Source organism: Miscanthus floridulus, chromosome 17 (genome assembly GCF_019320115.1).
Source record: "Miscanthus floridulus cultivar M001 chromosome 17, ASM1932011v1, whole genome shotgun sequence".
Lineage (NCBI taxonomy): Eukaryota > Viridiplantae > Streptophyta > Magnoliopsida > Poales > Poaceae > Miscanthus > Miscanthus floridulus.
The window spans coordinates 28,417,454-28,444,312 of record NC_089596.1 but is presented as its reverse complement, the minus strand read 5'-3'; the positions used below and the strand labels follow the sequence as shown (position 1 = coordinate 28,444,312).

At 43.5% G+C, this 26,859-nt stretch overlaps 1 protein-coding gene and 1 pseudogene across 1 annotated transcript; both read left to right on the top strand.

Moving 5' to 3' along the window:
- Nucleotides 1–7,847: 7,847 nt before the first annotated feature.
- Nucleotides 7,848–10,891, top strand: LOC136516649 (thioredoxin H4-2-like). Its single transcript, XM_066510097.1, has 5 exons — nt 7,848–8,250; nt 8,895–8,963; nt 9,038–9,154; nt 9,846–9,968; nt 10,492–10,891. The coding sequence occupies exons 2-5, from the start codon at nt 8,943–8,945 to the stop codon at nt 10,633–10,635; spliced, it is 405 nt and encodes a 134-aa protein (XP_066366194.1). The 5' UTR covers nt 7,848–8,250; nt 8,895–8,942; the 3' UTR covers nt 10,636–10,891.
- Nucleotides 10,892–13,294: 2,403 nt separating this feature from the next.
- Nucleotides 13,295–18,215, top strand: LOC136517008 (protein NETWORKED 4B-like; annotated as a pseudogene).
- Nucleotides 18,216–26,859: the final 8,644 nt, after the last annotated feature.

Genomic DNA, 26,859 nt, shown 5'->3' with positions numbered 1-26,859 from the left:
TTAATGAATTGATATACAACTTTATACATCAACATCCCCCAATATATAGCATGAGTCCACCCCAACCATCACGTTCCTGCTATCTTTTTCTCTACACCTCTGTGGTCCCACCTTTTATATGGATATTGGTAGAGATATATCACCATATTGTTGTAGCAATTCTCCAATTTTCACAAAAAATATTGAACTGCCTAATACTAAGAGGGTGTTTGGTTTGTGGAATGAGATAGTCCATCAAGAAGAGGAATTGTTCGATTGGTCCACAAGCTAGGTTGAGCAAGACGTGAAGGCCATGGAGGAGAGATGGCATGTGCATGTGATGTAGGTACTCAACTAGTGAAGAGTTGATCAAATGATGATCAAGAGAAGAAACCTATTGAATATGGGACATGACAGTCTCATATGGCAAGATGGTGAAGATTAAGGCAAGACATGGCTACAAAAGACCGTGTGAAAGGGTGAAGGGCAAGCTAGAAGCTCGGACACGATGGACCGTTGAGGCGTTGAAGTGCGAGTAGATGGCTTGGCACCGATTGACCAAGGCAACGGAGAAGAGCAAGCAACAAGGCCAAGGTCGACGGACTATGAAGGCCATGTGAAACTATGAAGAGGACCATATCATTTCAGGGAGATCAAGCCAAGAGAAAATATGTAAGGATATCAAGTGTCTTGATGGACTGAAGATGGAGGTGCTTCATGCATGGACAATGGTCAAGTGGCAAGGTTGGCCATGTGATGACCATTTTTGTATCGAGTTGATGATGGAGAGTGGATGCTCACGGGCATCATGAACCGAAGATGAAATAGAATGTGCAAGGCAAATGTATAGCTTGTAGGCATTTCTTTTCACCAGCCATTGGTACGTAGAGAAATGCATAGCCAGGTTTAGGATAGATAGTCGTACTATCAAAAGGGGCAAATTCATTTTGCAAGTCAGCTATCTAGTGCCACTCGTGAGATCTAACAGGCGTTGCTTAGAGAGAGTCGTTGTGTCCATGCCAGTCTAACGTATATATGTGTTCTGGCCGAGTGTGTGCTGCTTGTTGATGCCCAAGGTTCATACCCACACCCTTTAGAGCTAAGATTAGCATAGTACATACGCTAAGTCGATATCCCATTAATGGTGAAACTCGAGTGTGTGTCTAGTCAGAATCATTAAGAGATTGATCGAGTGGTACTAGGTGATCGATTTGCAAGCGGGTTGTGCTTGTTACTACTTTTGGAGGTTGCCACCTCCTAGATGGCTTGGTGGTTGTGACTCCATGAAGCATCGCGACAAGATTGTGCAATAACTCTGGAGGAGGATTTGTGAGGTGGCTCATGTGCTCGTCCCGTAGGAGGAAGACAAAGAGCAACTCTAGTAGATTGGTAGGCTTGTTGGAGTACCTTGTTTATTGTTTGACTCAAGTCTAGTCCTCACATTGGAGCCTACCTTGCGGGGAGTTTGAGCCTGTGGGCTTGGGAGCTAGCGAGAGGAACGATAATCCTTAGACTAGCCTCAACAAGGAGTAGTAGGTGATTGGTATGCCACCAAACCTCAATAGAAAATTTACCATGTCATCACTTTTCTCCCGTTGGTTTGCTTCCTACACTAGCTCATTACTTGTATATCTCTTGCTAGTGTATTTGCTTGTGTAGCTTGACTAGTTAAGTAACCTCTCGGGTAGTTACTTGTACTAGTGCAGTTCAGTTCCTTACCTTGATTACTAGTATGAGTAGGAGCTCTTTTATTTCCTTGTTGTTCTACTCCCTCTCCGTCCTAGAATATTAGACGTTCTAGCACTCAAAATTTGTATCACAATGCTTGATGTTCTAGCACTCAAAATTTGTATCACAATGCTTGATGTCATATGCCCTGTTTGTTTGTCTTATAATCCGTATTTTTTAGTTTGTTTTTTCAACCGGAACAGTGTTTTTTCTCACAACAAATCAGCCAGAACAGTGTTTCGGCTTGTTTTTTCAGCGAAGCGAACGGGGCCTATGGCCTAAAACGTAGGTCCCACACTAGCCCATCATCAATCGTCTGTCGCCCATCACTTTACATCCACAAGCCGGGGCCTGTTTGGTTTCTACAGGACCTCCTAAAATTTATGTCACATCGAATGTTTGGACACATGTATGGAGTATTAAATATAGACTAATTACGAAACTAATTGCACAACTTGCGACTAATTTATGAGATGAATCTTTTAAGCCTAATTAGTTCATGATTTGACAACGTGGTGCTACAGTAAACATGTGCTAATGATGGATTAATTAGGCTTAAAAATTCATCTCGTAAATTAGCATCCATCTATGTAATTGGTTTTATAATTAATCTATATTTAATGCTCCTTATTAGTATCTAAATATTCGATGAGACATGAATTTTAGAAGTGACTAAAGAACCAAACACCCCTAGAAAAATGAAAAAAGTCTAGTGTTGGATGTTGGAGCCTTGAAGGAGCTGTGGCCTGGAATGGAAGCAGAACAATAAATATGCATGTCATTTCAAATTATCAGCGGCTATGATGATTGTTTTATAGGGATATAAGGGTCTTTTACCTTCAACCTTATTACCGGTTCAAGTCCTAGAACGTCAATCATTCTAGGAGAGAGAGAGAGAGAGAGTAGTTGCTTAGATTGATGGACCTTGCAAACTAGACTTGATTAGGAGCTCTTGCTAGTACCCTAGTTGTCATAATGGTTATCTTGTGCATAGGGTGCTAAGGGTATTAGAATGGGTGAAATCATTATCCTGTCGCTAGTTTTATTCCGCTCTGCTTAATTGGCTAGGATCTAGATAGGATTCACGATTAAGTTTTAGAAATAACTATTCACCCTTTTAGTAGGCAACCTCGATCCTTTCACGTACCATCATCATCTCACATGTTAATTTTTTGTTTGTTTAGCGGAATGGAATGAGCTGATGCATCAGCACATTATTTCTTGGAAACTAATAATTAGTACTAGTATAGGGAATAAAGTCATTCTACTGAATTTGAGGAATGAAATTATTCCATTAAATTTGAGAAATAATTTCAGGATGCATTGCATCATCTAGAATGATTGATTCATCAAACCAAATACTCCAAAGGGTAGATTACTAGAATACTGCTAGAGATGCTATGAAATCAAAATCCAAACATCAAGCACATGCCATTTCCAACTTTCTAAGTGACTTAAATCCAAATGTACACGGGAATACACACCGTGGTAAGGTGCTTGTGGTTAAAACTTTAAAGGGGCGTATTAGCGCCCTGATGTCTGGATAGAAACGCGCGTCCGGACGCCCGTGCCACGCCCGCCACTCAGCCCAGTGCATGCTTGCCCGTGCAGCCCACATGGTACACTCGCCCCTGCACACTAGCAGACATGCGCCCGAACAGCCAGCAGAGCGCGCCTCCCTAGGCTGTCAGCTGGGCCCGCCAGCGGTCAAAATGGATCGGCAGAAAACGGCAACGCTCTAGCACCCCTGCCTCTGCGACGGGTCCCACGTCGGGTGACTATCTCCCAGGCGCTCCCTTTGGTTATCCCCACACACGGACGTGCATCGGAGCATACATGCCATCCCTCCTGCTCGCCGCGCCCTGCTGATGCTCATTTGTGCCCTGCTGCTCGCCCGTGCTATGTTGCGCGCCTATGTCTGCTCGCCTGCTGCGCCCCCCGGCGCTTGCCCGCACGCCTCATGAAACACTTGCAACATGGAGGACTTGCTACAACTTATGTCTAAAACAAATAAAACATTTAAAACATATACTTGCAACATATGCGTAGCCACAACAACATATGCAACATTCAAATAAAACACTTGCAACATATGAAACATTCAAATAAAACACTTGTAACATATGTCTGAAACAACTGAAACATTTGAAACACACATTTGCAACATGCTTCTGAAACACTTGAAAAAAATACCTGAAAACACTTGAAAACATTTGCAAACATACACAACACCAAGATAAAACACATGCAACATCCAAATAAACACTTGCGATATACGTCAGAAAACACAGATGAAACATTGGTAATAGACCTTTGCAACATGTGTACAACCATATGCAACATCCCGATCTACTTTTACAACATCCATCTGAAACACTTATAACATACCTCTAAAACTTCTGAAACACTTGAAACATACACTTGCAACATGCGCTTTCAACAAAACCTGGCATCCGGGAGGGTGGAGCACTACACAGCGGGATCCAGCTGTGTGGTCGCGGTGTAGAAGGAGGGTGACAGTGGGCGGGCGGCTGCGCGCCCCCCGGTGAGTGGCGACGCTTCCCTGGCGATAGGGTCGCACGCGGTGCCCCCGACGAGCAGTGCCCGTGGTGCAGCCAACAACAGCAGTCGGGTGGGTGTGACCTCGCGCAGCGAGGCGGCATCGGCTATGCAATCTGGGGGGAGCACGCCGTGACGGTGTGGGCGCGGCGGCGGTAGAGAGGAAGGCTGGTAGGAGGCGCGGTGGAGAGGAAGGCGTGTAGGAGGCGCGGCGGAGCGCGGTCGTAGAGTGCAGTATCACCATGAGTTTTTTTAATCCGGGACGACTAGATGGGAGCAAAGAGAGAGAGAGCGGATAGGATAAATAGCCTTCTGTACATCGTGTCCACGAACAGAAGGCGTCCGGCGCAGAGCCGCGAACAGACGTCTGAGTCCTAGCGTTACCGAACTTAATAGCAGGCTTTCTTACTCATACTCAGGTGAATCCAAATACATACCCATACCATACAAATGTAGAGTACTTCTTCACTCTTGACCGGTGGCAATGAAATGAACAGGGATCATGGTGGCCCTCGTAGTAGAGTAGTTGTTTAAATAAACAAACGAAATATATGAAGAAAAAAAAACACAATAGTCACGTCTTCCCCAAATTGAAGTTCCAAAATCAGGTGGGCAGGGCCTTACAAGAAGCTGCACATTTGTGAAGAGATGCTAATGGTCCACGTGGACCCGGCGTCCAAGCTGCAGGAAATCCACATGCGAAATTCGCTACCATTTTTTTGTGTCCTCGTAAAAACAATTTGTTCAGGATATAGGCTTGGCTCTGGTCACCACGGCTCTGGACCAGCTCGGCTTGGTCACCACGGCGCCCCGCGCCCACGACGGGCAAGGCTAGCGCACAGGCGCGATAGAGGCGGTTGTGGCTTCCCTGCATAGACTGCCACAACCGCATACACATGTAATTGTATATATATTAGGTGACGTGACCGTGTGTTGTTACGGGATAACTAACAATTTATATTTAAAACATATAAATCATATGATAAGATAATAATACTGTAAAAATTAAATACCAACGTTAAAGTGATATTTAATCCAAAAAATAAAGTTTATGAATTTAACACAGTCACAGAGTGCGCGGCGTCGTAGGCTCACAAACTCTACTTTATAGACCTTTCTATGATGCGGCTAAGATAATATTTTATATTAACAGGTAGAAATCTCCGATATCTATTTCTTTCATTATAATCCATTTATCCGGACAATGTTTGAGGTGAGGGCACGGTTATAGTTTTTAGTAGCTTTGCGATATTGTCCGAAGCTATGAGATGATTGATGCCTTGCAATGATCATTTCAGAGATTAGGTCGAATCCAACCTAGAGCCTCGAAACTCTGCATCTTTTTCTAGACGGGCTTCACTTCGGATGCGCCGGTAGCAATCTCAACGATCTCCAATCAATGCACCAAGTCGTATGGATCCCATACAATGGCTCAGACATGTAGATTTTGTTCTCTTGTACTTGGATACACTTGTTCCACTGAAGCTTTCATTGGAATGTTTAGACACGAACAGTGTCTGATCACCGATGTCCCTCACCCTGAACCACTCCGGCGTACGGTCGTGGAGGTTGCACTTATAGATCGCGCTGCTGTAGGTGAAGCTCTGTGTCTCGTGGAACGTGCTCACCATGGCACCCATAATGTGCAGCTCACCGTTTGATTCCAGGTAGCTATGGTGGCAGAGCCATGCAGGTGGCGATAGCGATGGCAGCAACGTCACGGTTGGAGTAGCGCCGGTGGCGTTGCTGCTGCAGACGGAGATTTCTCCAGTGCAGTCGATCGCCAATAACTTGTCTTGACAGTGGACGATGGACCCCACGGAGAACTCATGTTTGGTGTCGAGCAGCGTCCATGCGCTGTTGACTCCAACCCGGCAGAACGCGACCTCCGTGGAGCACCCAAGCATGGCCATGGCCACGCACTCGCGGCCGGCGGCGTCAGGCGACGCCGAGAGCACGATCTCACGAAAGAACACGTCCCTCATGTCTTCTAGCTTGATGGCTCTGCCTGCGGCATCCGCGTCTCCATAACCGTTGGTGGGATGGAGGACCCACCGACCGTGGATCCTAGACACGCGTTCCGATGAGGACACCGTCGCGACGTGTTCGCCTGCTGGCGGGAGCTCAACGCGGGGGGCACGGGCACCGGTGAATGGATTCAGCAGTGTCATGGACGTCGCCTCGTCCATGAGCGCTAACCACCTATACGAGGAGCCACACGCCACCTTGCCGCGCACGTCGGGCAGCGTCTTGGACAAGACCTTCTTCTTCGGAACGCAGTAGAAGCCGATGCGGTCCGAGTCGGGGTTAAACGGGAGCAACAGGAGCGGCCCGAAGGTCGCGAACGGGACGGTGGCGCGCCATGGGGAGCAAGCGGATCAGAAGGACGTTGCGTCGTGGCCTAACGCGAGACATTGCCCGATGGACTCGAGGAGATCCTGTAGCAGGCCGGATCTCCATCCAGGAAGAGGTATGGACCTTCTCTTGAGATTGGGATGCTAAGCCATGGAAGACAGATGACATCAACTATGGTTCACACAAGAAATTGTGTCTGGTGTCTATTGTCGCGATGGACCATGGATTGGGGAACGAGGATATGGGGAAATGATTCAAAATGAACAGACCCAAGGGCAATTTCGGCAAGAAACAGCAAGCGAGAGCGATGGAACTCGTGAGCGTTAAACCAAATAAAAGGAGAAAAAAGTTGTCCCTTTTGCAAATCGAAAGAGGGAAAGTAATTAAATGTAGGCAGATTTAGCAAGGTTCTCAGAAATGCAAAGAGGTTTCTTTTGTCTTAATTCTCTTTCCTTCTATGTTAATTCTCTTTCCTTTTGCTCGTTGCCATATATGCTGGTGCATGTAAACATGCAATGTGTATATGGATAGCAAAATAATTTTCTACTTCATATTTTATCGTGATTCCTCTATCACATGATAGGCAATATTCAATCAAGCAGCATGCGGGAGATGGCGTGGGCAGACGGACAAATCAAAATAAATATCGCACAAAAAATATACATACTTTATTCTTTTTAGTTGTAGGAGATTCAGCAAGAAACAGCAAGCGAGGGCGATGGAACACGTGAGCGTGAAACCAAATGAAAGGAAGAAAAACTGTCCCTTTTGCAAATGCAAAAAGAGAAAGTAATTAAATGCAGGATGATTTGGTAAGGTTCTTAGAAATGCAAAAAGATTTATTTTGTCTTAATTCTCTTTCCTTCCATGTTAATTCTCTTTCCTTTTGCTCGTTGCCATATATGATGGTGCATGCAAACATGCAATGTGTATATGAATAGCACAATAATTTTTTACTTCCTATTTTACCGTGATTCCTCTGTCACATGGTAGACAATATTCAATCAAACAGTATACGAAAGATGTCGTGGTATCGTAGGCATGGGTAGACGGACAAACTAAAATAAATGTCGTATAAAAAAATGTATATACTTTATTGTTTTCAGTTGTAGAAGAGTAGGAGATACATTCATGAGATTAACACGAAAGCCCTGTTGGCTCCATTTCTACACAATGCTTCATTTTCCTTAAAAAAAAGAAAGAGGCTAAAAGGGAAACGGAAGCAAAATTCGCAGGCGGAAAAGGGAGGAGGAAGCGAACGAGAGGCAACGGTAGCCGGTGCGAACGCGGGGCGGGTGGGGTCACACCTGGGCCTGGCCTGACGCGGGAAGCCGGCCGGAACCATCCAACTCCGCCGCGTCGTCGTCGACTCGTCGTCGCCTTCCTCTCGCGTGCCCACCAAGAACAAAACGCGAGCCAGCCGCCTAGAATTCCACGTCCGCGGTCCGCACGCCACCCCCCGCCCCGCCGCCCGTTTCCGCCTCCTCCCTGCATCCCTCCCTTCTTCCTCTCCTGGAACCCCGCGACACGAGCGGCGGCGGCGGCGGCGAATCAGATCCCTGCCCGCGGCACTGGTCCGGAATTGGCGCCGGCTCCCCTCGCCGGCCGGATTTCCTGCTCTGTTCTTAGGTAATCCTTTGCTTGCTTGGTCGATCGCTGATTCGATCCCATGGTTACGGTGTGGCTTCTGGCGGATCCGTTTAGAGACAAATTGGGGGTCCCGTGCGGGGGTATCCAAAGATTGCGATTCTTCGTCTCGAACGATACGGCCTTGGTTACCGAGATGATGGGAGGTTTCAGGAATTTAGCTGCGGTGGGTTGTCACAAGGAAATGCTTCGTGGAAGCGCGTGGTGGTCGTTTTTGTTGTCCGCGTTGCCTAGGCTCTTAAGCTGTTCTATATTTTCTGGGAGGTTTCAGGGATTTAGCTGGGGTGGGTTGTCACAAATTTCGTGAAATTCACAAGAAAAATGCTGCGTTGTGCTTTTCCATGTTGATTTGTTCATAGACGATGTCTTCATATATACTATGCAGCATAATCGCTGAATGTTAGAACAATTTACTGGCCTGTTATGGGCAACATAGGTGTCATAGTGTTTTCCTTTCCTTGCAGTTTACCACTAGTTTATCATTTTTCACACTCCATGGCACTTATCAGTTATGGCATACTGTTTGCCCAATTTTCGATGAATAATGCACCTCATTCAAATTAAGTGTTTATCAGAACATCGTGATTCCTTTTTGGATACAAATTGACTGGTATGCCATTATTCAGGCAGTATTTTGTTCACTGGTGTGCTAGCTTTGTTGATTGGAGTGCGCAATGGGAGGCTGTGCGGGAAAGGTGAGCCTTCTCAAAGGATACCAATCTTGAAAGTGCAAGTGGTGTTTTTAATAACTTTTTTGTTCTTTGTTCAGGCACGTCATGATGACGACGAAGACAGGCTCAATTTCAAAGGTGGAAATGTGCATCTTATAACAACTAAAGAGGGCTGGGAGCAGAAGATTTCAGAAGCAAACATAGATGGGAAAACCGTAAGTAAAAGTTAAAGGACTGGAGATGTCACTTTGCATTGTGGGTGCTTTGCTATGGAGCTAATAGGTTCAAGAAATCAGCCTGCATAAACTGCCTAGTATCAATCGTGGCCAATTTGTTAAATGAAAAACTTTGAGAGTTTGAGGTGTGGATGAGATGGTAAAGTTCATGCTTCCAATAGCCCAATTGCCAGTTAACAAGTTACAAAATTGTCCACAAAAAGTTGGTTTCCTGCTGCTTTTGTTGTCTGAACATGATTCACTAATTCATATCTTTCAGAAAACTTCTGGTTGAGAACTTTTAAAAGTTATGTGCTAGAACTTTGGCATGCATGGTAATCCAACAAAAAGCACTATTTCAGTTTCTAAGAGGCACCTCTGGTCTTGAAATTCTAATTTTGTTCTGACTTGTAAAGCCTGAACTCTTCTGAATAATATGCTGGAGCGCATGGAGTATTTGCTAATTTATGAACTGGAACTTCTGCTAGCATGGTCATCCTATAAAATTGAACCATATCATTTTATTACAGCCATCTTATGGTGTTCTTGAACTTTTAAGTTTGTTTAGACCTCTGAAGTCTGAACTCCTGATTTTTTTGTAAGGCCACTTTGTTATGTGAACTAGCAGATGAGAATTTGCAGTACAAGTTGTAGAATTATATTTGTTAGACTCACCTGTTTATTTTTGTAGGTTGTGGCAAATTTCAGTGCTTCCTGGTGTGGGCCATGCCGTGTCATTGCTCCTGTCTATGCTGAGATGTCAAAGACTTATCCTCAACTCATGTTCTTGACAATAGACGTCGATGACCTGACGGTAATTCAATCTTACATATGTCGAATCAGTTCTTGGAAATATACATGGCTTGGACTTCTTTGTAATCAAGCAATGCATCTAGTCTTGATGCTGTATTGGTATTATTATTTTGCCTGTTGATCCTGCTAGGTTCTTGCATTAAATTCCTCAAGGTTGTTTGGGCAGATTGCTCTATGTTTCAGCTGCATTGAATAACCTACGTGCACTCAAAATGTTCACTTTTGCTTTCAACTGAGAATCACCATGAGAATTACTGCGAAAGTTTTAAAGTAGGCCAGGATAAGTCTATCTACAGTTACAGTTTCTTTGAGTTAAAGATTCTAAGGATGGAACATCAATTTTGTAGATAAGTGCTATACTTATAGTGGTTGAGCCAAAACATGCTATCAGTTTTTATGTTACATGACACTTTACTCAAGTGGTAGGAAGTATATTTCCATCCTGATAGCTCTTGTTTGACAGTTGGCCCGATGCTTTCATCAGCCCAATTCATCTAATTCTTTTAGAGACTATTCATCTCCAGGACTTCAGCTCGTCATGGGACATCCGCGCAACGCCGACATTCTTCTTCCTCAAGAACGGGCAGCAGATCGACAAGCTCGTCGGCGCGAACAAACCTGAGCTCGAGAGGAAAGTGCTAGCAGCCGCTGGTGCCAGTTCGTCCTAGCGGCAGAAGTAGGAGTGGGCCAACGATCTGTGTCCGTTCGCTCGCCTGTGATGGTTTCCCTGTGTATAGTCATTTGTGTGCTAGTCCCATGTTTGCCTGGAGATGATGACGCTTTACAGTTTTGCCCCCCGTGCCTGGCTTCGCGCGCACTCGTCTGTTTTTCTTATGGAAGCTGTTGTGAACTTGTGACTGTGACGAATGAATTGAACTTATATATAAAAACCAGTGCTTGACTGAAGAGTCTTTGCAACCTAAATCTGAAGGTTTGCTTGCATGCGTTTGGTTGTACTACCTCTGTCCATAATAAAACAATACAATTATGGTATCCGTTCTTGTTAAAGTAGTTCAAGTTTGATTCAGGATTAAAATGAATAGTATTCACATTAATATCTGTAAATTGGTTTATTATGAAACTAGCAAAATATGCCCGTGCGTTGCAACGAGAGAAAAAAGCTATCAATGCTAATGAAAAACATAGATAGAAATCTTACATGTCTATTTATGTTTTACACTTCTATAAAATTTAAAAAATATAATTTATTATACGATGACCATGACATCCATGTTTTGAGTTTTTCCTGCTTTTTTCCATTGTTCATCTGTGCATACCGCTCTTTCTCTCTTTTCCTTGGATCTGTAGATTAAAAAGAATGTATAATAAGAATGGTGTCATATTTTCCCTGGATGCAATAGAGAGAAAAAAAAAAGCAATATTGAAGTAATTTTACCTAGATGCAATTCTTTTTTTCACCGAGTGCATCAATGTTTGTAATCTGGTTTTCAAGTGCCTCTATGCCACCTCCTGCATGTACATCATATCTTCACGGGCATCAATCCTGACGTCTTCCTGATGTAGAATATGGGCTTCATTGAGATCAATTAAGGTATGTCGCTCTTCATCATATGGTTCAACGTTGATATTCATGATGTTGATTTCTTGCCGTCTAAATGCTTGCTTTTTGGTTATGGTGGTTTATGCTCTCTAGGGCAGTATTTGTTTTCATTATATAGTGCCAGAATTGTTGTACATAGTCCTATTTGGACAAGGACCATAGTCCTATCCGCAATTGGTATAGAAAGACGTTGTACGTAGTCCTATTTGGACAAGGACCATAATAGTCCTATACGGACTCTGTAATTGGTATAGGAGTAAAATTCGGGCAATTCCTTTTTGTTTCTATGTAACAACGAATGAATAAAAGATTAGACAACAGGAATGATATAGAGTATTTATGTTTTACCCTTTCTATAAATTTATTTAAAAGCTATAATTTTTTTATGACCATGATTCCCATAATGTAAATTAATGTTAACAATAAAATGATAATGTCATATTAAACCTATGTATTAAACTAAAATACAATCTTGATAGATTTTTTCTGTCATTGCAAAGCATAGAAATATTTACTTATAAATATATCATAACTTTATTTTTCATATTGTCCATGTGTTGCTAGTAAAATATGGGGTTTCACGACTTTGTATGAGAACCCGTAACAATATCTCCATCTCTGGCCGTCATACCCTCACACAACGCTCGTGGACGTGGTCCACCGACCAACAAACGAATGGACTGTGCATGCATACACTAAACAGAGAGCCAGTGATTGATTTGGTTGCACATATCACCATTCCGGTTTGGAGCAGTGATTTTTGAGATTAAAGAGCGTAATCTTTTCTTTCAATTCGTTTTTTATTTCTTATTATGTGTCTAGCGTGTCCCTTTTCTTTGCCTGTGTCTGAGCGAGTTATTTTTTCCCCAAGATGGAACAGGTTTGCATCCTCAGTTTGGAACCGTACGGAGTAAAACTTCACCGTGTCCGACTGTCAGAGAAGAAGAAAAAAAACAGAGTAAAACTGCCACCATGTCCAACTGTCACTGGAAAGAGAAACGGAGTACAACTCCATGCCTGACACAAGGGGAAAAGTAAACACGGAAAACTAAAAACATGTCCGTCATAGGGGAAAAATAGAGTAAAACTATTGCTATTTGGGATTTTTCTCTACTTATTTTCTATCCACAGATTTGTCTAATTTTGATTTTTATTATCTTCTACTTAGATTAGGATTAGAATTCTAACTATCCATATTACCTAAGAACATATATTCAAGTCCTGCATATATATCAGGAGGGTTATAGGTAGACGAACAGAGTTAGTTAGGGAGGTTGGACGAAAAAATGGTCGATAATTTTACCTCTTTATTATTAGGGATAGATTATATTCCATAACTAATCTAATAATATTTATTTTGTATCATAAATGTTAATGTTTCTTATAAAATTTAGTTAAAAATATTTGGTTTCTCGAGATTTGAGAATTGTATTTTTCCGGTGCGGAGGGAGTAAGTCGTAACATGTGTCTTCAGTTCTGGCCTTTGTAAAGTTGTGTGTATAAAAGACGGCCCTCATCATTTGTTGTTTTTTCAATTCAAGTACCGGAAAAAGGCCAGGGAAAAGTATTACTCCCTTCGTCTATAGAAGAATGCAATTCTAGCACAGTATCACATTGTAGTACCTTAGTAGTACAAGTTTACCCAGGAAACAACGAAAACAAAAGCAGCAGGGGAACCGGCGGCCGTGGCAGGGGCGCAAGGCACACAAACAGAGGAAATAGAGGATCCAATGCGTGCCCGGGGGCCCGGCCGGGGCAACGCGACCGCATCCCAGGCTTTTTCCCGTTTTCCGGTGTCCCCACGGCCACGAGCACAGCAGAACCGGCGGGCCGGGCCGGCCCTCGTGGGGCCCACCACGGAAGCGCCCACCCTCCCTCTCCCTCGCAATTAAATTAGCGCCGTTAACCCTTTTCTTTGCCTCCTCCCGCTGGTAAATTATTACTATAAAATAACCTAAAATTAAACGCCTCCAGCTGGTGAGGCGCCAGGGGCATTAGGGTAACTGCGCGCTAACGCTTGCCCACGCGCTCCGGCGGGTTCTGGGCTTTAGCGCTCGCTCGAGTGCTCGACCCCCACCATTCCGCAGTTCCGCGTGCGAGGAACAGGAACCGCTGCTGCGCTCTGCCTCCGCTCCATTCCTGCGCTCGCGTTGTTGATCTGCGACCTCCGGTAATGCCTGCCCCCCGGCCCCTCCTCCTCCTCGCCCTCTTCTGTCGATTGTTGCTGGTGGATTTGTGATGCGGGCCTTTTCATCTTCTTCCTTCTTCTCGCGGTGTCTCGGCTTCTCTGGATTGCTGTCGATCTCTGCTTCGCGATTTGGGTTAGTACGTAGGAGTACTACTTTTGGGAGGTTGCGCGGACGATGGTCGCGTCCGGCAGCGCTGATGATTCTGGCTCTGGCATCCATCTCTTCAGCGAAATCTTGCTGCCCTTTGGGGACTGATGCTACCGTTGTTCGTTCCTCTTGCCGCGGCTCCGATCTGTCCAGTCTCGGGGGGATCCGGTCCATGCTGTGCTTCCACGGATGCTTCCGTGCTGTCTTGAAATGCTCGACCGTGTCAAGAATGAATGCTGGTACTGGGATTGTGGGAGTGCTGGTCTTATTTCGATTGCTGTCTTGTCGTACGGAGCAACCTTTAAGCATCCAATCTGGTAGCGATTCATTTAGCTCATCTGTGCCCACTCCTTAGTTGTGCTGTGCAAACCTCCAACAACTTTGCGTTCATCTGAAATATTAGGCAGTACCATTTGTGGCCACCTTGATACTACTATACTAGGCAAAGTTATCTGAATCCTTCGCAGGCATGGGCTAGGAATGGCATCAGTTTGTCCCATGTTCCCATGGGTGGAACGGGGATAACATTTTCTTAGTTTAAAATACTGGTACCACCTACAAATGAACGGGGATAACATTTTCTCAGTTTAAAATCCGACAGATTTCCCCTTTTTTTTTACCTGATATAAGTGCATTTATTCATGGATTGGAAAACAGAAAAATACAACACGTCGCTTCTTCAGTCACACATTAAATTAGTTATTTTGCGCAGCTGGAAACTGATAGCTTTATTTTCTGTTTATTACTCAGTGAAACTGACCGCTCAGTGATAATGACCATCACCTCAGGCCTTCCATGTGCCCGTCCCTGCCATGTTTGTTTTGTGGATCCCAGATACTTGATAGTATTAAATTGAGTGGTCTCATTTGTTACATCGCTGGATGTTGACACTTGACAAGTACATTTTTGGTCGCGAGTTTGCTGGCATCTTGCTTCAACCCTCAGGTGTTGATCAATGTGGGGTAGTACTTTGTGCTGTCCATTCTTCTTGTCTATGTTTCAGTTCATTCCCAGTTCATTGAATCGTGCTCCCTGACCTACCTAACAGCTCTAGAGCTGTAGTTGCTGTGTCTTTTGCACTTGGACTTGTCAGTTGTGATAAACAAGTCCCAGCCCTTTCATAATGTAAAGAATTGATCGGTATACAAGGTCTGATCAACTTCATTGTCATTAATTTCTAAATGTTTATTTATTTTTCTGACAAGACTGCTCACAAAGCATAAAATTTATTTGTCGCTGACCCTCTCTTATGTTAATCCTGATATATAATGTATATTTTCTCTGAAATCAGAATGCACATGTTATCTCTTTTTCAGAAGTCTTCCTAAAGTAGTATGTTTCCTTTTAGGAAGAGAAAGGGTCATTGTCGTTCAATGCTTGTATGCTACTATTTTTTTGGATAGCAGATTATTGCTTCTCCAGGGCTTGATGACAGCGATTCTGATAAGATCATAGTGAAATGATTCCTTGCCTCTCTTGGTAGCTATTAAGTGACGTTTTTCTGGTCCCTGGCATTTTGCATCTGAATTCTAGTCCTGCTGCTTGCCATCCTTATTTCTAGGACAAGGTTGCTCTTTTCTCAGACAAATTATTAGTAATTGCCATGTTCTAAAGAGCAGGCAAGACCGACCCTGTTGGCTAGAGCATTGCATATTTTTATTTTGTTTATACAGGAAGTTGTAGTACTTAATTGGAACTGAAATTAATAGCATAACTTGTTATGGGCCTGTGGCAGCAGTTTACATATTTCTGTGTTTTAAAGATTTATACTACTTATTTTTTCCCTTTCTTTCATGGATTACAAATTATGACTACTGGAATTATTTATTCGACTGTCTTAAATTTCTTATAGATTACATGGGGTTCTATTTCTCCTGCACTTGCAGCTTTCTTAACAAGCATAGTCATGTTGCTTGCATCATGCGCACCCTTTTAACTACTCACTGTTGTTCCTTTTGAATCTCAATTAGGTTTGCATATCAGAGGAGATTTTCGTATATTTTGGTGAAGATGAAGAGAAAGGCACAGTCAGGAAAATCCCGCTCATGGTGGTGGGACAGTTATATTAGTCCACAAAATTCTAAGTGGCTCTCTGAGAATCTAGAAGGTAAGGACTGTGATCTTGTGTGCTCACCAAACAATCTGACATGTTATTCTTCGCTACACAAGATGGTTTATAGTGCCTCAGTCTTTTTTATTTTAATACTTATTACCCACTTAGGCATGCCTGGTTGTTTTCTGAATATAAGTATTTTTTTAAATGGACAGAAATGGAGAAGCAGGTGAAACAAATGCTGGGGCTCATTGGTGAAGGAGAGTTCTCTGCAGAAAAGGCTGAGGTGTTTTACGAGAAGCGGCCTTTACTTATTACTCATGTGGAGAACTTCTATCGCATGTATCGTGCTCTTGCTGCGCGATATGACAGTGTAACTGGAGAACTGCGCAAAAACATTCCATCATCTCTTCAATCATATGGCTCTTTCAGTGTCTCTGAATCAGATTCTGAGACACAATGTTCCTCATCTCCAAAGTCTGACGTGCAAGAAAATATGCCACAGCAAAAACAAAAGCCTGGGCCAGATTTCCTTGATATTTCCATTGGCTCTGGTGTTAGCTCTGATGTATCAAAGAAGGGCAGTGAAAGGTCTTCATCATCTTCAGATTCTGATTCAGAGCTTGATGAGGCCAAAGAGGAAAATGGCAGTATTGTTTATGCCCTGAGCCAAAAAATTATTGAGCTAGAAGATGAGCTTCAAGAAGCAAGGGGAAAACTTGATGCTTTAGAGGAAAAGCATGCACATTGCCAGAGTGATTTGAGTACCAACTCAAAAGTTGCTGAACAAGAAGAAAAACTGCATACTTCAGATGTGGAATCCAACAACCTTCAGAAGGATCCAGAAGAAAGGGATTCTGCTTTAGAGAGCTCAACAGAAGTCAACAGCAAAAAGGAAGCATTGGAAGCTGTGCTGTTTGAGCGCAAAAATGAGATTGAAATGCTAAAAGGTGCAATGGCCTCAGCTGCTAAGCAGTTTGAGGTTGAATTGGCACATCGTGATCTTGAAATTGATAAGTGCAAACATGAGCTTGGAGTACTCTCAGAGAAGTATTTGCGTGATAAGTCTACTCTCGAGGATGAGCTTAGAAAGCTCCATGGAGTCATCAAGAATATGGAAGGCGACCTAGAAAAAATATTCACATGAGAAATTGCAGCTCAAGTCTCGGATTAAAGAACTGGAGCAGGCAGCTCACAGCTTAGAATGTTCAGCTTCCGAGATAGTTAAGCTGCAAGAAGTAATAAGGAATACACAAGAAGAATTAGAAAAGGTTGCAGAGGAGAAAGAAGTGCTCAAAGAATGCGCTAATGAATTTGAGCAACTTTTAAGGGCCCTTGAGGTCTCAGGTACAGAGGTTGCAAAGCTACCAGAAACTATCAAGAACCTGGAAGCCCAGCTAGAAAGAGCCTTAGAAGAGAAATCAGTACTTCAAGACCAGATCAAGCAGCTGGAGCAGGTTATGTCTGAATCTTTGGAGAAACATTCACATGAGCAGTCCTCTCTTACTGCTCATCTTTTGAAGTTATCTGAAGCAAACGCTTCTCTTGAAGGCAAATTGTCCTCTGTGGCGGCAGAGCTTATGCAAGTTTATGCTGACAAGGAAGAAGAATCTCTCAAAAATGAGAAGCGGATTTCTGTCCTCAATCAAGATATTGCTGATCTCAGGAGAAAGCTTGAATTATTGTCATCTGAGAAAGCCACAGTTGATGATGAGTTGGCCAAACTGCTAGCTGATATTACGACTCATGACAAAAAGATGAAGCAGATGGATGACCACTTAAATCAGCTTCAGTTTGAGCATGCCAAGCTGATGGCAGAATTTGATACTGCACACAGGTCCTTGTCAGAGCTGCGTGCACAGATTTTTGAGCTGGAAGAACAGGTAGAGAAGCAGAAGCTTGTGATATCCGAGAGCGCAGAGGGAAAGCGGGAGGCCATCAGGCAGCTGTGCTTCTCCATTGAACACTACCGCAGCGGGTATCAGCAGCTGAGGCAGCTGTTGCAAGGCCACAGGAGGCCGGCTGTGATGGCAACCTGATAAATGAACAATGCCGGTTTGCCAATGAATTGCACAGTTGCTTGTCTCTGGGTCTGTTCTATTTTAGACTTGTTCTTTCGCAACTTGTGCCGTGCAGTCTGTTATTAAGAATTCTGTGGTATGTGTCTAGAATGTAACGGGATGGGATATTCATGTCGTTCCTTTATACTCATATGGCTTTTTGTTCTTGTTGTCAACTGTTGAATGTTATGGATGTTATGATATGCTTGAACCTTTATCTTTTTCATCTATTCAGTCACGACTTTATGTGGTCAATAACTGAACTGCACATGAGTACTCTGTTTTCAATCTAAAATGTGTTTGGCATAAGCATAGGTTTGACTCTTCTGAGTTGGGACTGTTATACGCGAGGGACAGAGGAAGGTAACGGGCTGCAGGAGTCAGTTCAGGTATTACCTGTGCTCTAGACACAAAGGTAGGTGTTGAGGTTGACTGAGTACAATCCTGAGCCGACCTAACTGATGCACCTGAAGACTCGAGTTTTCTGAACACAAGTTTGGATATGAACTAAAGTTTGTAACACGGACGATGGACATTTATGGACGTCAGGTCACGACATCTAAACCAATATATAGACATTTTCTTTTTCTTAGAAAAATTAGCTGTTGAAGCCTGGAAATGAAATCTATCAACTCCCCAAATTTCACAGGTCTAGGAAATTGTTCATGCAGCGTCTACAGGAAAAGGAATAGCACCAAATGAGAGCAACTCTAACAGGGCCCCTACTTGAGCCATCCTCCTACTTTTGAGGGCTCATATACAAAACTGCACTCCAATAGGGCTCCTTCCTTGCCGTGTCCGTGTGCCGCCAAGCAGAAGGACACCTGAAAGCATCTAGGCCCCTAGTTGGATTTCGGTGATTAATGTCAATACAAGATTACTATGACTAACGTGTGTTTTGCAGAGGCAATTAAGTTAGGTCATGGTAATGGAGATCGATTGGGCAATCGAGGTTGTCATGCCCCTACGATGGAAATCGTTTCGGTTTTCAAAGGATGGACGACAAGGTTAAGGATAACTAGTTCTAAGTGTCGATTGAAGTTGGAGAGTCACTTAGAGTAGTTTAGGACTTTGTTTTTCCTTTGGCCGTACTATGAAGGGGGGTATGAACGGGTAGCTTGACCTAGTTGAGTCTAGTGAGTTAGGTGTGGTGCACACTTGTTAAAACTAGCTCTAGGTAGCTCCTATGAATGCCTAAGATCCTTTGGAGCAAACTTCATTCACATATGTTCGAAAGTTGGAAGTGAATGGAGGGTCAAACACTGACCGGACGCTGGCTCCGGTGCGACCGGACGCTGGCCGCAGGGTCCGGTCAGTTCATTTGACCGTGAAGAACAAGTCTAGAGTGACCGGACGCTGGAAGGTCGTGTGACCGGACGCTGAGGGCTAGCGTCCGGTCGACTCCAGTAAGGGTCCAGACTTGGGAAAGAGTGACCGGACGCGTCCGGTCAGTGGTGACCGGACCCTGAGTATCCAGCGTCCGGTCGTTTACAGTAAGCATCCAAGAGCGACCGGACGCGTCCGGTCGGTACTGACCGGACCCTGACAGCGTCCGGTCATCACTTGAAAACTGTTCGCAGGTTGAACAGACCGGAGCGTCCGGTCAAAACGATCGGAGCGTCCGGTCATCCCGCAGAAGCTCATAACGGTTCGTTTTTCAGGCTGGCTTATAAATAGAAGCTCCACTCGTGAGTGGAGCAACTTTTGCTCATTCCAACAGCTGAGAAACACGTTTGTGAGTGCCAAGAAGAGCAAGGTCCTAGTGAGGTGTTTGTGATTTGAGAATCCAAGAGAGTAGCCTCACTAGCAAATCAAGAGTAGCAAAGTGTGCATCCATCTTCTCATTAGGCTTCGCGTGGTCAAGTGAGAGTTCGTGCTTGTTACTCTTGGTGATCGCCATCACCTAGACGGCTTGGTGGTGATTGGGAGTTTGGTGTTCACCCGGCGGAGCTTGTGGGTGACCCAACTCAAGTTGTGAGCGGCTTTGGGTGATTCGCCGTGACGGAGTGTCGAAGAATCAACCCGTAGAGAGCACTTGATCCTTGCGCGGATCAAGGGGGAGCTACACCCTTGCGCGGGTGCTCCAACGAGGACTAGTGGGGAGTGGCGACTCTCCGATACCTCGGCAAAACATCGCCGCGTTCCTTTCTCTCTCTACTTACTTTGAACACTTACTTTGAGTATTTACTTTGAGCAATTCAATACTTGTTTTACAATCCATAGAATTGCTTGCTAGAGTAAGTTTGGAACATAGGTTGCGAGGTTGTTGTGCTTTAGTTTGATATAAACACTTTTCTAGGCACAAGGGGTTAATTGGGCTATCCGTAGGATTTGATTATTGCAAGAGAATTTAGAATTAGCCCAATTCACCCCCCCCCTCTTGGGCATCTTGATCCTTTCAATTGGTATCAGAGCCTCGTGCTCACGTTTTTAAGCTTAATCGCTTAGAGCAAGATGTCTCACGGGGATGGACCTCCTCCTATCTTTGAGGGAGATGATTTTTCATATTGGAAAATCCGCATGGAGGCATACTTAGAAGCTCTAGATGTTGGAATTCTTAGAGCCGCCTCTCAAGGGTTCCCAGCACCTAGGAATGCCGCACAACTTCAAGGCGACGAAGTGAATTATGAAAAATGGAATGCAAAGGCTCGCAACACCATCTTTAGAGGCCTTTGCAAAGATGTATTCAATCGTGTAAGGAACCACAAAGACGCCCATGCACTATGGTCGGACGTTTGTGCGCTCCATGAGGGAACCAAGAGTGAGCGTGAGGAACGCTATCATCTTGTGATTAAAAAGCTAAATTCTTTTGAGATGTTTCCCAAAGAAAGTGCTAATGAGATGTATTCTCGATTAAATGTTCTTATAGAGGAAGTCAATGGGCTTGGACTCACTCAAATGTCACCATCCGACGTTGTGAGAAAAATCTTGAGTGTCCTCCCCATTGATAAATATGGGCACATTGTGACCGTGCTACATCAAGGTGATCTTTCCGCCGCTACACCGACACAAATCTTGGGAAAGATCAATGCTCATGAGATGTACATGCACATCACACCACAAGATGGCTCATCCTCTACAAAGAAGAAAGAGAAGGACTTAGCATTCAAAGCTAGCCAAGACAAGGGCAAAGCAAGACTTGAGTATGAGAGCTCAAGTGATGAAGATGATGAAGAAAGCCTTGCCCTCATGGTGAAGAAGACCACCAAGATGCTAAAAAGGCTAAATAAGAGTGGCATCAAGTTTGATGGCAAGAAGAAGAAGTTCTTCACTAGCTCAAGAAGAAAGCCAATCTCCGAGATGGATTGCTACAATTGTGGCGAACTTGGCCACCTAGCTCATCAATGCACAAAGCCCAAGAAAGACAAGTTCAAGAACAAGGGCAAGAAAGATGAGTCAAGCGATGAAGATGAAAAGAAAAAGAACAAGCCATACAAGAAGAGAGATGGCAAAAAGAGGGACTTCTACAAGAAGAAGAAGAGTGGCAAGGCCTACATTGTCGGTGATTGGCTCACGGACATTGATTCATCAAGTGGATCATCCGATGATGATAGTGACGATGAAAAGGTGGCCGCCATTGCTATTGATCTTGCATCTTCACCGCCACCATCGCCATCATCCTCTACACACCTATGCCTTATGGCCAAAGGTGAACGCAAGGTAACTAAGAGTGATGATAGTAGTGATGATGAACATGCTAGTGATGATGATAGTGATAGCGATGATGATGACTCACCTACATATGATGATCTTGTCAAAATACTAAGAAAATATACTAAGATCATTAGAAAGAGTAGAGCTACAAATAAAAAACTTGATGCTAAAAATGATTCACTCTTAGCTAAGTGTGATACATTAGAAAAGGCTAATGATGAGCTCAAAGAAACAAATGATTCTATATCATCCAAACTCAAGGAGCTCAAATCTTCTAAGAAAGAGCTTAAAGATAAAAATGATAAACTTGAGTGGGTGCACAATGAGCTTATCACTAGTCACAATAAGCTAAAAGATGAATATACAACTCTAAAGATCAATTATGATACCCTTTTATTGCACAAGAATTCTTACCAAATGAGCCACATGATGCTACTAACCATGTTGTTAAGATTGATATAGCTACCTCATGTGATGATTTAATTGATGAAAGCATTGAGCATGGATCTAGTAGCAAGGGCAAGCAAGTGGTTGAGTGCAATGACTATGATGAGTATGTCAAGCTCAAGAGTGACAATGAGAAGCTCATGAAAGATCTTGAAGAGATGAAAAGTCACAACACCATTATGCTAGAAACTCTTGATCATGACAAAGAGGTGATCCTTGAGAATGAGAAGCTAAAAGAAGAAATCAAGAAACTCAAGGAGGAGAAGAACAATGATATTCTCAAGGAAGAGAACAAGAAGCTCAAGATGGAGAAAGAGCATCTCAAGGTGGGATTGAGCAAGTTTGCTAGAGGCAAGCATCTCCAAAGTGAGCTACTCATGAATATCGTCATGAAGATGGATAGAAGTGGCATTGGATATATGGCAAGTGTAGAGAAGAAGAAGGCTCAAGCTCAACACCAACAATCAAAGCCAAAGCCAAAGCCAAAGAGATGTTTTGAGTGTGGACAAGAAGGCCACTTTGCTCATGAGTGTCAAACTCCACCACCACAACCCTTGCCCAAGCATGCTAGACCCTTTGCTTTCAATGCTCACTACATGCTTAGAAAAGATTCGAGTGGAAAGATGAAAGTCATGTTCTTAGGTCCCCCCAACAAGAGTAGGCCTAAGAAAATTTGGGTGGCTAAGTCACTTGTTGAGAAGGTGAAGGGCCCTCAACAAGCTTGGATCCCTAAAGCTTGAATCTCTTGTGTGTAGGTGAACTACAAGACCGGTGGAAGTCATTGGGTTATTGATAGTGGTTGCACTCAACATATGACCGGTGATCCTCGTATGTTCACCTCACTAGATGAAGAGGTAGATGGACAAGAGAAAATAATATTTGGAGATAATTCAAAAGGCAAGGTTAAAGGATTGGGCAAAGTGGCAATATCAAATGATCATTCTATCTCCAATGTGCTCTATGTTGCTTCATTGAGCTTCAACTTGCTATCCGTTGGGCAATTGTGTGATCTTGGCTTTCAATGCTTATTCACCGAGAAGGAGGTTGTTGTATCCAAGGTAGATGACAATCAAGTGATATTCAATGGATTTAGATACAACAACTTATATCTAGTTGACTTCACCTCCGAAGATGCAAACTTGAAGACTTGCCTATTCACCAAAACAACACTTGGGTGGCTATGGCATAGAAGACTTGCTCATGTTGGGATGAGCTCACTCAAGAAGCTTATGAAGAATGATTTGGTGAGAGGGTTGAAGGATGTGAAGTTTGAGAAGGACAAGCTTTGTAGTGCATGTCAAGCCGGTAAGCAAGTTGCAAACACTCATCCAACCAAAGCTTTCATGTCAACCACAAGAGTGCTAGAACTCCTACACATAGATTTATTTGGACCAACAACATACAAGAGTTTAGGAGGAAATCTCTATTGTCTTGTGATTGTTGATGACTATTCAAGATATACATGGGTGTTTTTCCTTCATGACAAATCCGAAGTTGCATCTTGTTTCAAGAAGTTTGCCAAGAGAGCTCAAAATGAATTTGAAGTGAAGCTCAAGAAGATAAGAAGTGACAATGGCAAAGAGTTTGACAACACAAACATAGAAGCTTATTGTGATGAAGTTGGAATCAAACATGAAGTCTCCGCAACCTATACTCCTCAACAAAATGGTGTAGTTGAGAGGAAGAACCGGACTTTGATCACTCTTGCAAGGACAATGCTAGATGAGTACAACACCCCCGAAGCTCTATGGGCGGAAGCAATCAACACCGCATGTTATGCATCCAACCGCCTATTTCTTCAAAAGTTCCTTGTCAAGACACCATATGAGTTGCTCAATGGGAAGAAGCCGGATGTCTCCTTCTTTAGGGTGTTTGGTTGCAAGTGCTACATCTACAAGAAGCGGCAACACCTAGGGAAGTTTCAAAGGCGTTGTGATATAGGTTTTCTTGTTGGTTACTCATTGAAGTCCAAAGCATATAGAGTATTTAATCATGCCACCGGCTTGGTTGAAGAAACATATGATGTGGAATTTGATGAATCTAACGGCTTCCAAGGAGCACATGAGAATCTTGATGATGTAGGTGATGAACCATTGAGGGAGGCTATGAAGAATATTCCGGTGGGAGACATCAAGCCAAAAGATGATGAAGATGATGTACAAGTCATTAACCAACCTTCTTCATTAAATGTACCACAAGATGGTGAAAAAGTTGGGAGAGTAGAAAATGAAGATACTCATATCTCCCATGAGCAAATGGTGGTACAAGCACAAGATGTTGATGCTCCACAACCTCCTCCTCAAGTGGTCAATAGAAGAAATACACCTCTCCTACAAGATCATCCACAAGATCTCATCATAGGGAGTCCAACAAAGGGGGTGATGACTCGATCTCAAAAACTTACCTCATTTATTGCTCATCACTCTTTTGTCTCTTGCTATGAGCCTACCAAGGTAGAAGAAGCTCTTAAAGATCCGGATTGGATCAATGCCATGCATGAAGAGTTGAACAACTTCACTCGCAACGAAGTTTGGAATCTTGAAGAGCGACCAAAAGGTGCAAGAGTCATTGGAACGAAGTGGGTGTTCCGCAACAAGCAAGATGATCAAGGTGTTGTTGTGAGGAACAAGGCAAGACTAGTTGCAAAGGGGTTCTCTCAAGTTGAAGGTTTAGATTTTGGAGAAACCTTTGCACCGGTTGCAAGATTAGAAGCCATCCGTATCCTTCTTGCATATGCATCACATCATGAAATGAAACTATATCAAATGGATGTGAAAAGCGCATTCTTAAATGGCTTTATTAATGAACTAGTCTATGTTGATCAACCTCCCGGGTTTGAAGACCCTAGATATCCTAATCATGTTTATAGGTTGTCCAAGGCACTATATGGGCTTAAGCAAGCCCCAAGAGCTTGGTATGAGCGCCTTCGAGATTTCCTTATTGAGAAGGGCTTCACCATTGGGAAGGTCGACACCACACTATTCACCAAGAAGCTTGATGGACATATCTTCATTTGTCAAGTATATGTTGATGATATCATCTTTAGATCATCAAATAAAGACTCATGCAAAGAATTTGGTGAATTGATGTCTAAGGAGTTTGAGATGTCAATGATTGGTGAGCTTACATTCTTTCTTGGTTTTCAAGTCAAGCAAATGAAAGAAGGCATTTTCATCTCTCAAGAGAAATACACAAAAGATCTTCTCAAGAGATTCAAGATGGATGAATGTAAGCCAATCAAGACCCCAATGCCTACCAATGGACATCTGGACCTAGATGAGGGAGGTAACTCGGTTGATCAAACTCTCTACCGTTCTATGATTGGTAGCTTGTTATATTTAACCGCATCTAGGCCCGACATCATGTTTAGTGTGTGTATATGTGCTAGATTTCAAGCTAGTCCTAAGGAAACACATTTAATTGCCGTAAAAAGAATCCTTAGGTATCTTAAGCACACACCAAGCATTGGCCTTTGGTATCCCAAAGGAGCTTTATTTGAATTAATTGGCTATTCCGATTCGGATTACGCCGGATGCAAAGTTGATAGAAAGAGCACATCCGGAGGGTGCCATTTGCTTGGTAGATCACTTGTGTCTTGGTCCTTCAAGAAACAAAATAGTATGGCTTTGTCCACCGCCGAAGCGGAATACATTACCGCGGGTGCTTGTTGTGCACAAATATTATACATGAAACAAACTTTACTAGACTATGGAGTAGTTCTAGAGAAAGTACCTCTTTTGTGCGACAATGAAAGTACGGCAAAACTTGCAAATAATCCGGTTCAACACTCTCGCACCAAACATATAGATATCCGCCATCACTTTCTAAGAGATCATGTAGCTAAAAATGATATATCACTAGAAGGTGTAAGATCCGAAGATCAATTAGCAGATATCTTCACTAAACCGCTAGATGAGGCTACATTTTGTAGATTGCGGAATGAGCTCAATGTACTTGATTTTAGTAACTTCACTAAAAATTGAGCTTGTGTTGTCCCTTGCATTCATTGTAATTTACAACATGTTTAAGTTGTGGCAAAGCATATAGGGCTTGTCTAACATGGTTAAGATAACCGCCGAAAAGCATGTGAAGAAGCTTAACCTTGGATCAAACTTGACAAGCAACTAGATTTACTTACAAGTATTACATATGCATGAATGTTGTTTTGTCGTTTTGTTCCATTTGCCCTCTTGTTGCCTATTTTCTTAAAAAGAATTATAGCCTAAGGCAAAATATTTTGAAAATATGAGGGTTTGAGAGAGGTCACTCACATCAGTCCCAATTGGTGTTTATTTGGATCTTATTTAAGTTGGGACTTGATTGGGAGCAGGCAGCGCGAAGGAAGGTTGAAGGTTTGCTGGAAAAGGTGCACCGGACGCTGCACCGGACGCTGCTGTCCAGTGTCCGGTCAGTTCACAGGAGGTGAACTGCTGCTGAAGGAGTGACCGGACGCTGTGTCTGTGCGTCCGGTCAGGAAGGGTTCAGCGTCCGATCGATCGAAGGGTGATCAAGTTGTACTGACCGGACCCTGCCTGCGTCCGGTCCCGATTCCAGAGGATTTGGACCTCTCTGGAATCGACCGGACGCTGGGTGGTAGCGTCCGGTCGCTACCACCGGAGCGTCCGGTCAGTGGATCTCGCGCGACTTTAGGACTCTTTTCGGTTTCCTTTTCTGTCACGTTTGGGGGATTATTTATCCGAGCCTTCGTGTTCCTCTTCCTTGACCTAACCAGCGCCGCCGTGCCCTAGCCCGAGCAGCCGCCAAGGGGGCCGCCGCCTGCG

What these genes read in the sequence shown, in the direction of transcription:
- LOC136516649 (XM_066510097.1), top strand. Translation starts at nt 8,943, where the DNA reads ATGGGAGGCTGTGCGGGAAAG. An exon ending in CAAACATAGATGGGAAAACC is followed by an intron (nt 9,155 to 9,845) that starts GTAAGTAAAAGT and finishes TTATTTTTGTAG; the next exon opens with GTTGTGGCAAATTTCAGTGC. An exon ending in TAGACGTCGATGACCTGACG is followed by an intron (nt 9,969 to 10,491) that starts GTAATTCAATCT and finishes ATTCATCTCCAG; the next exon opens with GACTTCAGCTCGTCATGGGA.